Below are 13413 nucleotides of genomic sequence, written 5' to 3'. Positions count from 1 at the left end.
AAAAATAATGATAATATTTTATTTGAATATTAATATTTAAAATATATTACAGTATTATAAAAATATTTAATATATTCTCTACATATTTTAATACGTTTTCTAATATTTTAATATGTCTTCTCATTAGTTGGGATATTATCACATATCTAACACATTTTTTACGTGTTAATTTTATCTTTAAAATTCACTGATCTATAATTATATTAAATAATTTCATTTCTAACAAAAATATAATATTTTTTTCATATAAAAAAGATTTAGCCTCCTTATGGAGTAGTGGTCCCTCGCCGATATATAAACGATATCTTTTATGGTCGCAGGCTCGCAGCCTTCGAGGAAACTATCCAACCACATTGGGACAAAGAAGAAAGAAAAACGAATTGTTTATGGAAAAAAGTGTGTACATGAAAATTTAAATAAAAAACAAATACATAGAATGAATGAATGATAGAATCAATTGTAAGCAGTGTCTAATTAAGTAATTAGTATGCACAAATAAAATTAATCATTTTGATACTATTATCTTTTGAAAAGAGTTATGCTTTTAGGAATAAATAAATAGAAAAAGTATAGAAAGCCAATGACTAAGCATACAATATGTATAATAGAGGTTTAGAAATATTAGAGATATAACTATTAGTGTTACATTGTCCTGTCAGGTTACGTTTTTGAGATGAATGGATTCATAATATGATATTAGAATTTTAGATCCAAAAAATCAAGATTCGATTCTTAGTGAACTCCCTAGCAGTACCCAACTTGTGATAAACTGACAATATATAATTAATATTAATGCAAATATTTTTACAATGACAATACATAAAATTTAATTTATTAGATTCTTTGTTTTCTTGAGAAAACAATTTATTTTATATTCATTAACCAAAAATAAAAAATAATAATAAGACAAGTAAATTTTTAAAAATTTTGTGATAAACTTATAGTTTTTTAAGAAAAATATCAAATAAATTTTTGAAATAATTTTCTAGCATATTTATAAGTCCTGAAAAAAAAAAGAAAATAAAAATATGTTCTTGGGAAAGTTTTGCAATGTACTTATAATTATTGAGAAAAAAAAATCTTTGGAAAATTGCAATAGTAAACTCATATATCTTTAATAGAAGGAATAATTGGCAATTGTGACCAATATTGCAATTCTTTAGAGATATATAAATATAGTATTTAATTTTAAACAAAAGGTTATTTGATGTTTTATTTTCTGTAAAAATTGATTGCAAAAGCTTTTAAGAACAACTACTTGTCATATTACTAAGAAAAGTAATTAAATAAAGAAATAAAAAGAAAAATTTATTACTTGTCATATACGGTCTCTCTGTAGACATGATACATGATAGAGCACAATGATATCGTTTGATTCATGTAGCCGACTCCATCTAATGAGACAAAACTTTATTGTTATTGTTGTTATTGTATAAAAACATATTAAAATTTCTATTAGTATAATTTTTTACTTCAATAAATATATAATAAATATATTTAAAACTTAAAATTTGTATATTTATTCATAAACTTTCTAGATTAATAACATTAATAAATTATATTATATTAATAAAATTAATTATTTTTTATATTAATCATATAAATATTATTTAAAAAATTAGATATAATTACACAATTATATTTTAAATGTGAATATATCAAAATTAAACTCTGGTGCTAAATCCATTAGAAAATGAAAAAGTAAAAGGGAAAAACGCATAGCGTGTACGTTATTTCAACTGTTAGGATTTCATTCACAGGCGCCGTGTTGTTTTCTAGGCGCCACATAAATCCATTAAAAATAAATAAATAAAAATTAATGTGCAATTTCGCGGGTTAATGAACATAGATTAATCCGAAACTCTGCGTTTTGATTGGACCACGTCCCTTAACTAAGGAAGAAGAAGAAGTAGAAGAAGTAGAAGAACGCAGGCATAGCCAACCAACTTGGGCTTTTTTCTATGTACACAACCTAACGAACCCTTCCTTCACCTTCAACGCCATTACCAGATTCTCTTTCTCCCTCTCTCCATCATCTCATGTAATAATGCGAGTTATTTGATTTTCTCGGGAATTTATCTCCGTTTGTTTTCGAGAGAAAGTTTTTACTTAGTGCATCTTTACCTTTAAGGTATACTTACTTAGATCTATAATTTCACTTAATCCAGTGTTCTTAATTGTGTTGTTTTTCATAATCACGTGCTGTATTTGGTGATTAAGCTGCTTCTTGCGGTTAATTGTATTAGTATAAGCTTAATCAGTTACTTCGCATGAAAATTTAGGGTTTTATTAGCTATTGTTTTCCTTTTTCAAAGACCATTACTTCGAGGTAGTAGTTAATTTTGTGGTTTTTTATTTTCGTACTGTGCTTAATTTTAATGAAGATTCTCGAGCTTAGTTTAGTTGATGAAAATTTGTTAAGTGATTGAAGTTTTCATTTTCGATTTTTTAGAAATGAATCCTCTCTCTTAACTGTGCAGTGAAGGGGAAGGATGATAATTATTATTGGAGTGAGAATTATCGTATACTCTACTCTGCTGAAGTCATTGTTTTTTTCTCTGGCAGGACTGATTGAACTGAAAGGGTAAACTGGTTTGCATGACATTGGCCTTCAGTTACTAAACTATGATGGCCTACACAGGTTCAATGCAGTTGCCTCGTGAAATTAGGCTACACAGTAATAGTGGGATCTGTAGTTTCCATAATGTATGCACTAATGTTATTCATATTTATTTATTTATTTTTTCAAGTGAGAGTCCCTGCAGTTCTCAGGTGTAGAAATGCTGACATTACTTGATTATTGTGTGACAGAATCCAATAGGTATTGGGCGATTACATTTGGTTACCATAAATATTTCACCACGCAGTTGGGTATGGCTTTTGTGGATTAAGAATTTCATGCTTCCTTTCCACTCATTCCCATATTTGATGAATCTATAATTCCTTTTTCTGTTTTTTTCAGTTAGGTTCTTGTTTTTTTTAGTTAGGTTCTTACCTTGTCAGCAATACAATTGCTTTTTTACTTGTATTAGATTTTCACTTTCTATTTGTTTTGCATTAGTCAGAAATCTGATTCACAGAGAATTTTGGAATTAACAGAAGCAGAATTCTTCAGCACGCCATCTTTTCAATAAAGTACACGCCCCAATAAGACATGTGTCTTCCAGATGTAAAGTTTTCATATGTAGGTCTGTCCTAATACCAAGTGGAGGGAGTGGGACTCCACTCATGAAATCTGCTGCTGTATTTTTAACAAGGTTGGCCTCTCTCCTTTTCCTGTTAACTGAGAGATGTTCCACAATTTAGTGACTATATGACTTTCCCATTGGTTGCCTTTGTCATTTTTCCATAAAATTTACGTTTGTTAGGATTTCTGCTCTTTACTTTTATGCAATAACATTTCACTTTCTCATAATAATTCATGTATGTAATTGTACTATACAATCATGCTTTTGTCATGGTTATTTTCTCATCTCTCCAGATTTTGTTTTCATGTTTGTATTGTAGTATAGTCAGCTTGTATTTGTGAAAGCTATATAATTTTATATATCCTAATAGATTGGTAAGATTTTGGACATCATTCTCAAATCCAATTTGACTAATCTCTAAACCACCTCATACCACATATTGTCACTCATCTACTAAGTGCAGTTGCATGGCTACACTACCAGCTCTTGCCTCCTCTCACTTTGGCATCTATTAGCTTGTTGAGTGACATGTAGTTTCTGGATGAAATTAAAACAGCTGTATCATCTGTTTTTGTTTTTCTCCTTGATGACTCATGGAGGAGACTACAACTAATGTAACCTATTTACTGGCCTACCAAAACTCAAATTAATTAGGATATAAAATTGTAAGTAATCATTTGCATGATATTGTAATGCATTTATTTTGAACTTTTTGTGCTATATCTGGAGGAGGGAATGGATCCTCTCAATTTTTTCATCTCAAGTATTGTTGTCAAGTGTGATTTCTTACAATACAACATTTTCTCTCACATGTTTTCTCTTAGTTCCACTTAAAGAATGCATGGTGAAATATCACAATTGGCAACATCACTTGAGAGAAAAAATTAAAAGGATCCATTTCTATTTGAAGGGCCGGTATCTAATTATTCTAACTTATCTTTTTGGTGCATCGATTTATTGTTTAATCTATCAATTAACGCATTATCTATATTGCAAAAATTTATGTTTATATGTTTATGCAGGTCACAGGAGACTTTTAGTGGGAACCCTGTTTTGCTTCGATTGATCCCAGCACTTGGTATCATTGCCTTTGCTGTTTGTGGCCTTGAACCACTCATACGTCTTGGCAGAGTTCTTATTCTTCAAGTAGTTACCGTACATTTTTTTTCTAGTTCATCCATTCTGATTGAATGTTATTGTACCCTGTTATTTTTTCCTGATTGATGGCAAATATTTTCAGAAAACTGACAGTACTTGGAAGAAAAGTAGCTCCAGATATATCGTGACATCTTACTTCCAGCCTTTGCTATTGTGGACTGGGGCAATGCTCATATGCAGGTTTTTTTCTAGATCAGCAAGTATATTGCACCAGAAGCCCCGTTGGTACTGATTGTAGCTTAATTTTCTTCAGGGCACTAGATCCACTGGTCCTACCATCTGAGGCCAGCCAGGCTGTGAAGCAACGGCTGCTGAATTTTGTGAGATCTTTGTCAACAGTGATTTCATTTGCTTACTGTTTATCAAGGTATTTGATTCTTGGAGAAGCATGCATGGAAGAAATTGGAAGTGTTTATAAATGGTTTTTCATTTTGATTTATTTACTATTAGTTTATGGTATGACTATAAGATATGCTCCTTCCCCTCACCTCCCCTTCACTCTAAAATGTTGGAATCTGTTTGCTTTATTAACTTTCTTTTTAGGTGTATTGGGCCCTTCATAGTGTGTAAATTATAACTTTATGTGGTTGTATTTCTTGATTTCAGCTTTATTCAACAAGCACAAAAATTCTTTTTGGAGGCAAATGACTCCAGTGATTCAAGAAATGTATGTTTCATATTGATTTAATACATTTGTCAGTCCTTGCCACTTTATAATTTCTGTCATTTTCTTTTTTGTAATAATACTGATAGCCTAGTTACTTTTTTGTTGTCATTTATAGTTATATTTGTATATTTATGTCTAAGAAGATCTATGTGATCCATGTGTGGGAAAATTGAAATGTTTACATTTGAATTCACTTGCTTTCAGTTTACGCGTAGGGTGTTCTAAATAGTATCCTCCTTCATGTTTGGATCTTTTAGTGAGTGTATTGCAATTGTTAAAGTAACTTATTGGCTTCTCATTTACAAAAAAAAAAATGACTGACAGGTGGGATTTGACTTTGCTGGGAAAGCTGTATATACTGCTGTATGGGTTGCTGCAGTGTCATTGTTCATGGAGTTGCTAGGTTTCTCCACACAGAGGTGGTTAACTGCTGGTGGTTTGGGCACAGTATTGCTCACTCTTGCAGGTCGCGAGGTAAAGAATTATTTCTTGTAGTAGTGCTACTAGTATTTGACTCAAGTTATTCATTGCAACTTGTGGATCTCTATAAGAGCAAGTCCTTCAAATTCACTATAGCTCGTAGCCCACGTTAGCCAATTAAGCTGTTCTCTCTCTTGTGCTGCCATTTTAAGTCTAGATTTGTGATTGATCCAGATATTCACAAACTTCCTGTCGAGTATAATGATCCATGCAACTCGGCCATTTATTATGAATGAGTGGATATATATATATATATAAGTGAAATTTTAATTATTTATTTATGTTTGATTAAAATGCCCCTTTTTCTCCCCCTACAGCATGTAGGATGGTGGTCACCAACAATTGTGAGAGGTGATGATCGGGAAGCAGTTCATATTCCCAATCATAAGTTCACTGTAAATGTTGTGAGAAATCTGACTCAGAAATCTCATTGGCGCATCAAGAGCTACATTGCTATCAGTCACTTGGATGTTAACAAAATTAATGTTAGCAATCTTAGTTCCCCTCCTACAAACCTGTTCAGGAGTTTCTGATGTGTATTATTTTCCTCTGAAAACTAAGTTTTTCTCTATTCCAATCTACTCATGCAGAATATTGTAGCTGATATGCGGAAGGTTTTGGCAAAAAATCCTCAAGTAGAGCAACAAAAGTTGCATAGGAGGGTTTTTCTGGAGAATGTCAATCCGGAAAATCAGGCTCTTATGGTAAGTGTCAGTGCTGTTCTTCTGCAAGTCTGAAACTTTCTTTTGATGCATGTTTTGATGTTTTCTGCACTGACTGGGGAATTATTTATCTATCAATATTTTTAAGGATTCACTATTATTCTGTGTTTTATCGCTGTTCAAGTTTTTCCTTGAGAGTAATTGTTATGTTTCTGTTTTTTCCCTTAATTTATCATTATCTTACAGCCTTTCTTATTGCAGATATTAATATCTTGCTTTGTGAAAACTTCACATTTTGAAGAGTACCTCTGTGTTAAGGTATGACCTAGAGCAATTACCATTGCATACGGTTAGAGCAATAAGTCGTGTTCTGGTAGTTGTTTTTTAACGTGTAATATCTACAGGAGGCAATTCTCTTGGATCTTCTTAGAGTTGTCACTCACCATCGAGCTCGGCTAGCCACTCCCATTCGTACAGTTCAGAAAATATACAGTGAGGCTGACTCGGAAAATATACCTTTTGGGGACACTATTTTCACTCGATCCAGAGCAGCAGGAAATCGCCCATACCTCCTTATAGAACCGCCATATAAAGTTAATGGTGAGGATAAACCTAAGCCTTCAGCTCGTTCGACTCGTCCAAATGAGGAAAAAGATGCCAAAGTTGATGAAACCTTGATGTCTGACCCCAAAGGAGATGAGAATTCAGTGGTGACATCAACCACCTCACCTGGTGTAAGCTCCAAGGATAAATCCAAGACAGCTTCTGAAGCCCAGAGTCAGAATCTGGGTTCTAATGGTTCAGTTGAGAAGACCTCCAAAACCTTGCAGCCCAAAAAGGAAAATGCAAATGCAGGAAAGGGAGCAACAGTTCCCCTATCGAAAAACCTTGCACAAAGTGCTGTGCCCGAAACTTCTCCGGTGACTTCACATGAGTCTAGCAAGGGAGAGACAACTTCTGCTAGTCCTTCACCGTTGAAGCAAGATGAAGAGAAATCTGCTGTGTCCTCACCTTCAATTAGGCCTTCTTTGGAAGATAATATCCTCCTTGGTGTTGCTCTTGAAGGTTCAAAACGAACTCTACCGATCGAGGAAGAAATGACTCCCCTTCCTATCCCTGGAGAGTCGCAAGAATTTGCTGTCCAAAGGAATGGGAGTGGACCTCCTGCTACCAAGGATAAGAAGGATCCTAAGCAGAATGATTAGATTAGTAGCTTAGAAGTTGATATTTTAATACCTGCCTTCTATTGAAATTATGCAGAAAATGATCCAGCTGTCTTTTTTAAAGTTGGAATTATGCATTGTATTCACCCTATAAATAATGATGTACATAATAATCAATTCATAATATTGTTAACTATTACCTTCTGAATAATAGTGTTTAGTTTTATGGTTTGTTTCCTACGCAATCATAAGTAGAAAGGGGGATAAAATAAGTATTGTACCATCTACCACTGCCCACTGGCATCTCATTTAGATTATCTGTGTACATATTAGTGTGGAGCTTGTGGCCATCATTTTTGTTTGATGCTATGTTTGGAAGGGCAAGCAAGCAACACTTTAAATTTGGAATAAGAAATACTGAAAAGTTCATCTAATGTTTTATGTTAGAGAAAAAATAAGTATAAATCATAATTAATATGAAATCAAGGAAGTTTTCAACATTTATCAGACTTGAACTAAATTTGGTTCAGTTTAAAGGGTGGTCCTCTAATTAAGGGTTGTAACTATAGAATACTTTGAAGACATTTGATCTATGTAATGAACCTCATCTAATAAACACTTTAGTTTCTTGTTGCATAGAATGAGTCAATCTATTTGAACCAATTAAACATCAGAAAAATTATCTTTTTATATACTTGAACAAGAAATAATTAGTCACATCTGAAACAGCATTAGCAAGTCAGAGGTCACAGAGAAAGTTGCCCGTCATTCAGATAGCACTAGCAATGCTCAATGTTTGTTCAAGTCACATATAATGAGCTCCAAGTTTGATGTATAATGTAAAACGAAAGAAGGCATTCTCTTTTCTGATATGAACATAAAACAAACAATAATTTGCACCAAATAAAAAAAAGAAGCAAAAAAAAAAAGATCCCCTTTAGGTAGAATTAGTTTCCAAGTGTGCATTAAGTTCCCATATCTGTTTGATGCTAATGTATTGTTTACTTAACACAATTGATGAAGTGAGACTTTCTTTGAAACTAGTGTCACTCCAAAAAAATAGTTCCATTTAATCTTTAATAGAATGAATTCTAAAACTCCCAGAGCAACATTACAATTAGAATCGTGTGAGAGGAAATTTCTGTGGAACTTAATAAATCAATAACAACTCGATGTAGCTAATTACATAAAAATCCTCTTCTTCTCATCTTTAAGCTTTACACATGCAATCAGGAGCAGGGTATGTATAAATTGATTGCTTCTCTTTTCTTAATCTTATCTGGCCTTGTCTATTTCTATGTCCATCAAGAACTGTGCGCTGAAATTCTGGCCAGCCTATGCTTTTGTTCTGAAATAGCTGCCCCAATAGCCCCATGTTTGGCCTGATAGTCTTCAGATTCATATAAGCACGGTGTCCCACCTACAAATGCATAGGGTGTTCCGTTTAAATAGTAAGATTTATTCTTGATATCTTGCATCAGTTTATGTTTGGTTTCTATTTCTAGTTCTTGTTCTCAGGATTTAGTTAAGAGAAAAAGTGAAAGCAGAATAGAAAAGATTATGTTGCTTTCGGCATTTTCATCTTTTTCCGTCGTAAAATGTTGCTTTTCATATTGACAATGGAAATAGGAAAAAAGAAAAGAAACCAAACAGGCTTTAATAGATCAGATTCAGCTTTGTTTAGGCTTCTTTAAAACTGAGTAGGTGTGTAGTATGATTCTTTGGAACTGTTGAATTTCAAATAAAATGCTTTTAACAATATAAAATGGATCTTACCAGAGCATTGTGCATATTGCCAGGAGAAGCAGAAATGAAGATGTCACTGTGCATGCTCACATAATAATCAACAGCAGCTAATAGCGATGCCTTTCCATTAACCTTGGCCAGTTCCTCAGCGGAGACTAGACTCCTCTTATCTTCCATCAGTGGAAACAATTTGCTTAAAGATGCTATCCTAGCTTCTCCACCATAAACCTGAAAGAAAAGATTGCTATTAGATTATTAATCACCAGCTACATTCTTATGAATATCACAAATGAATTACTTGGTGTTATGTAATCACAAGCCATCATACTTTATATGATGTCCACGAACCTTGTGGGAAGCGAGATAAAGCCGTGTTTTATTGTTGAACCCCAAAGCTGCCAGAAGCAATCCGATCTCTTCGGGAGTCAGCGGGCAACGCCCCTGATTTCTTAACTCTTCATCGGTGAATTGAGCTTTCAACACCCTTCCCTGCCAAATCACCTGCCTGTACTTAGCTAGAGCAAGTTTCTCAGCTTTACCCCCACCAAAGTCACAGGCTGAATGAGCAGCCATATCCTGCATAGGAAATCTGGATTCAGTCGATTACGAAACTAAATAGGAGTGTCAATCTTCTGAGAAAGATGATGAAGAGCAGCAATTGAGATGTGCAGAATTCAAGATGAAACGTGCAGTTCCTTAACACAGTAGTTGATCTATAGATTATAGATCTCTACAACAAAAATAATAATTTTTGTTCTACTTAAACATGTATATTGGCTAATATTTTACAATAGCATAAATCATCATTCAAGCACATGCTTACACACATGCACAAAAAATAAAATAAAATTTGCCTAAAAGCTTGTAGTTACTTTAAAAGGTCGTCATGATAGATATTAACATATTCATTGTGCAGTGTACAAAGTGGCTCATCTGCTACTAAAGCTTAGATCATGAATTCGTCATTCAAACACAGCAAGTATAATTACAGAAACAGAAGGAAAAAAATACTTGTGTAATAAGACAATTATATCAATGGTTCTACTTCATAATATAAAGCAATTATTCTGTGGTTAGAAAATGGTAAAATAAGCTAGAAATTTAAGAACACTGCTGTATTATCAAAAGTCTTGAGGAGATAATGAGATATAGTGAGATATGACTGAGGTAAAGACTAATACCTTGTCAAAACGCAGATGCAACACAACATACTTCCCAATTTGCTGTTTTATAAATTCATCAGTTCCCTCCACCATATAGTTATTCCCCTTTGCTTGGTTGATGCTAGGAGTCTGTCGAAGGCGATGAACAATGGTTTCTCCTAACTCCTTGACATGTGGAACAAAGGTCAATGCTTCAAAGTTAACCTTACAGCGGAGACGCTGGATGTCTGATGGCAAGTTGTTGAATGTCAAGCGATGAGAGAATGGTGCAATAGCAGCAATCCCGTAACTGTATCAACCAGAAAATCTACAACATTTGAAAATAGACATTTATGTAAATAGTATATATGCAAAGTAAGATATTGAATGCCTCATGGCCTTTACCACAAACTGGGGCCTATGTTATTTTTTTCCCCCTTCCAGTAAGAATACTTTGCATACAATTAGGCTATTGTAGGAAGAACAAAAGCTAAATTCAATGCATTTAGGATCCTCATTAACAACTAAAAGTGCCAATTAACACACTTGAAATCAATGGTTATCCAAGGTGTCTGCCTAGCAATTGACTTGAAGTGCCAACTAATCAGAATTCTGTGTCTCTACATACATCATCATCAAAATATTTTCTTATTTTGTACAAACAAATGAAGTATTAAAAGTGTATAAAAAACCTTCTGCCTTAGTTAGTATGAAAAATCTAATATTAATAGTACTTCATGTCTTCCATTTGGACAAATATCATGAGCTCACCAATACTTGTTTCTAACTGTCTCCATTTTTTCCAATCGATGAAGCAAACAATAATACTTCATGGGAAACATGTTCTCCAAGCATAAAATGGAAGTTATGTCTTTATAATTATCTAGAGAATCACCTACAAATTATATCATAGAATTTCACACTAATCTTCAGCATCAAAAGCTTCTTACAAATGTTGACAATGATAGAAGTAAAAAACTATCCAAGCAAATCAATGACTATAGTAATGGTAGAATGAAAGTTCATTTGTAATGAAAAGAAATGCTATGACAGGATTGGAGGATAAGCAGTTTGCATACCTCTGAAGTACAGGCAAGACATTTTCTATGTACCAGTCAGCAGTGGCTTGAACTGGTGCTGTTTTAATTCTAGTAGCTCTTATGCCTGTGGCATAGTATTGCCTTGTGCTCCATGAATAGTCACTAGGAAGTTCTTTCACAATTGAGACGTCATCACGGAGGACGTCAATGAAGTGATCTACATCAAATATATCGGCAAATGAACTGCAGGAAAATAGAAGAAAAAAACATAATATTCAGGTAAATAGATACATTCCATATTTGAAAATGAAACAAAGAATAATAAAAAATGTTGTGAAAGAAGCTACTCTATATATACCTTGAATCTTGCCAAACAGGATTAACTTCAAAATGTGGAACCACCAATGTAACATTCAAAATCTTAGCAACAGCAACAGCATCGCATATCTATCAAAGAAAGCACGCGGGCAAGTGATATAAGAAGAGTGATCAAAGTGTTTAGCCAAATACCATGCTGTTAATGAATAATCAATATACACTAATACTACTCTTCATCTCTTTGATGAAATTACATCCTTCCTACACAAAATCATCTACTTACCCCCATCTTCTGCTGGTTCAAACCTCCATCAAGGAAAACCTGGATATAACCCCGAGACTTTTTGGGTAATGCTGCAAAAGAAATTCGAATCAAATATGTAAAATAAGCAACAAAGTCCTCATTTCCAAAAGAAACAAATTATCACTGAATAAGAATTTGCAAAATTGAACTCACAAGGTGATTTTGGAGGCTCAATACAACGTTTCCATCCTTGGAATTCCAAAGGAGACCAGAGACTAGTTTGAAGTTCCACAGGCTGAAAAAGAAACAAATAATTGGAAATTCTCAAACAGGTATAAATACACCAAAAAAAAAAAAAATTGGTAAAAAAAGTTAAATGAATAAAATAATGTGAACTATACTCACAGTTTGGCGTTGCAAAGCACCCTCAAGCAAATCCACATGCATAGGCCTTGGAGCATTCCATTCCTGCAGTTGAAAACAATTTTTTTAATTCCATAAAAAAAAGTTCCATATTCAAAATTGAACTTTTCTTTCTTTTTATGGTTATATTTCTAGAAGAAGAAGCGGAAGCTAAAACAAAAACAAATAAAATCGGAAATTCACGATTCTTCTTCCAATACAGATCACAAACAACTGAAATGTATCAAATTGAGGAAATAAAGAAGTGGATTAAAGAGAAAGAAGGGAGTTACAGAGAACATAGAAGGAGAAGCGCGACCCAAAGGTTGGAACAAGTTGGGAAAGAAATTGGGGAATAGAATAACGGAAACTGCAGCAAGAGCTGATCTTTGAGAGTGGTTGAGTTGATCGAACAAGTGAAGCTTCATTGCCACAGTTATGGATTCGATTATTAAGAACACTGAATCATGCAAATGCAGTTTCAGTTATAGTGATTCATGAAATTGAATTATCAATCCATCATCCAGGGTTGAAAGGAGGGGGATACCAGAAAAAAAAAGGTTAGAGTATATTTGATTTGTGTTTTTATTTTTTTTATTTTTAATATTTTTTATTTTTTAATTTTATAAAAAAAATAAAAATAAGAGATGAAAACAGAAATAAAATTTTATTATTTTTATTTTTTATAAAATTTAAAATATAAAAAATATTAAAAATAAAAATAAAAAATAAAAATACAAACCAAACAAATTTAAAAAGTAGTGTTCTAAATTATGAAAAGGACTTAGAAGTTAATATTTAATTATTTATAGTAGAGACTAGATTGTAATTTGATTTAGCATAAAACATAGTAATAAAATGTTTAAGAATTTGGTAATTTTTATCAGGATTTAATTTAAATATATAGAGCGTGTAATTTTTTTTTATATTATCACTTAATTATACTTCACTCCATCAATTATTTTAATTAATTCTTGACCAAGTATTATTAAGAATTTGATTATTTTTTATCTGAATTAGCTAAAATTTTACAAAGAGGGTCGCATTTAAACTCAAAATCTTAGAGAACAAGGGATTTATTATGTTGAATGATTATTATTAAATATATATTTAGGATATTGAGATAAGGACTGCATTGTTAATTGATCCTAAAAAAAAATACATTGACATAAAATTTCAGCCATCAATTAATTATTTTTAAGA

The 13413-nt window shown here is 32.7% G+C and overlaps 1 protein-coding gene and 1 pseudogene across 1 annotated transcript; one reads left to right on the top strand and one right to left on the bottom strand.

Moving 5' to 3' along the window:
• Positions 1 to 2598: 2598 nt before the first annotated feature.
• LOC107461060 (mechanosensitive ion channel protein 3, chloroplastic-like) lies at positions 2599 to 7549 on the top strand (annotated as a pseudogene).
• A 798-nt stretch (positions 7550 to 8347) lies between these two features.
• On the bottom strand, positions 8348 to 12746 carry LOC107461079 (O-fucosyltransferase 31). Its single transcript, XM_016079535.3, has 10 exons — positions 12504 to 12746; positions 12214 to 12276; positions 12022 to 12103; positions 11848 to 11918; positions 11605 to 11693; positions 11286 to 11489; positions 10246 to 10516; positions 9413 to 9640; positions 9095 to 9292; positions 8348 to 8738 (listed from the first exon to the last, which is right to left on the bottom strand). Exons 1-10 carry the CDS (start codon positions 12636 to 12638, stop codon positions 8529 to 8531), a joined length of 1551 nt encoding a protein of 516 aa, XP_015935021.1. The 5' UTR covers positions 12639 to 12746; the 3' UTR covers positions 8348 to 8528.
• Between the last annotated feature and the right edge of the window lie 667 nt (positions 12747 to 13413).

This window comes from Arachis duranensis, chromosome 8 (assembly GCF_000817695.3).
Source record: "Arachis duranensis cultivar V14167 chromosome 8, aradu.V14167.gnm2.J7QH, whole genome shotgun sequence".
Lineage (NCBI taxonomy): Eukaryota > Viridiplantae > Streptophyta > Magnoliopsida > Fabales > Fabaceae > Arachis > Arachis duranensis.
The sequence above is the reverse complement of the archived record's forward strand: the minus strand, read 5'-3'. Positions and strand labels throughout refer to the sequence as shown.

Coding starts and splice junctions, on each gene's coding strand:
- LOC107461079 (XM_016079535.3), bottom strand. CDS start 12,638: ATGAAGCTTCACTTGTTCGATCAACTCAACCACTCTCAAAGATCAGCT. Junction 11,919..12,021: donor TGAGCCTCCAAAATCACCTT/GTGAGTTCAATT, acceptor TTTCTTTTGCAG/CATTACCCAAAAAGTCTCGG. Junction 11,490..11,604: donor CCTGTTTGGCAAGATTCAAG/GTATATATAGAG, acceptor ATTTTCCTGCAG/TTCATTTGCCGATATATTTG.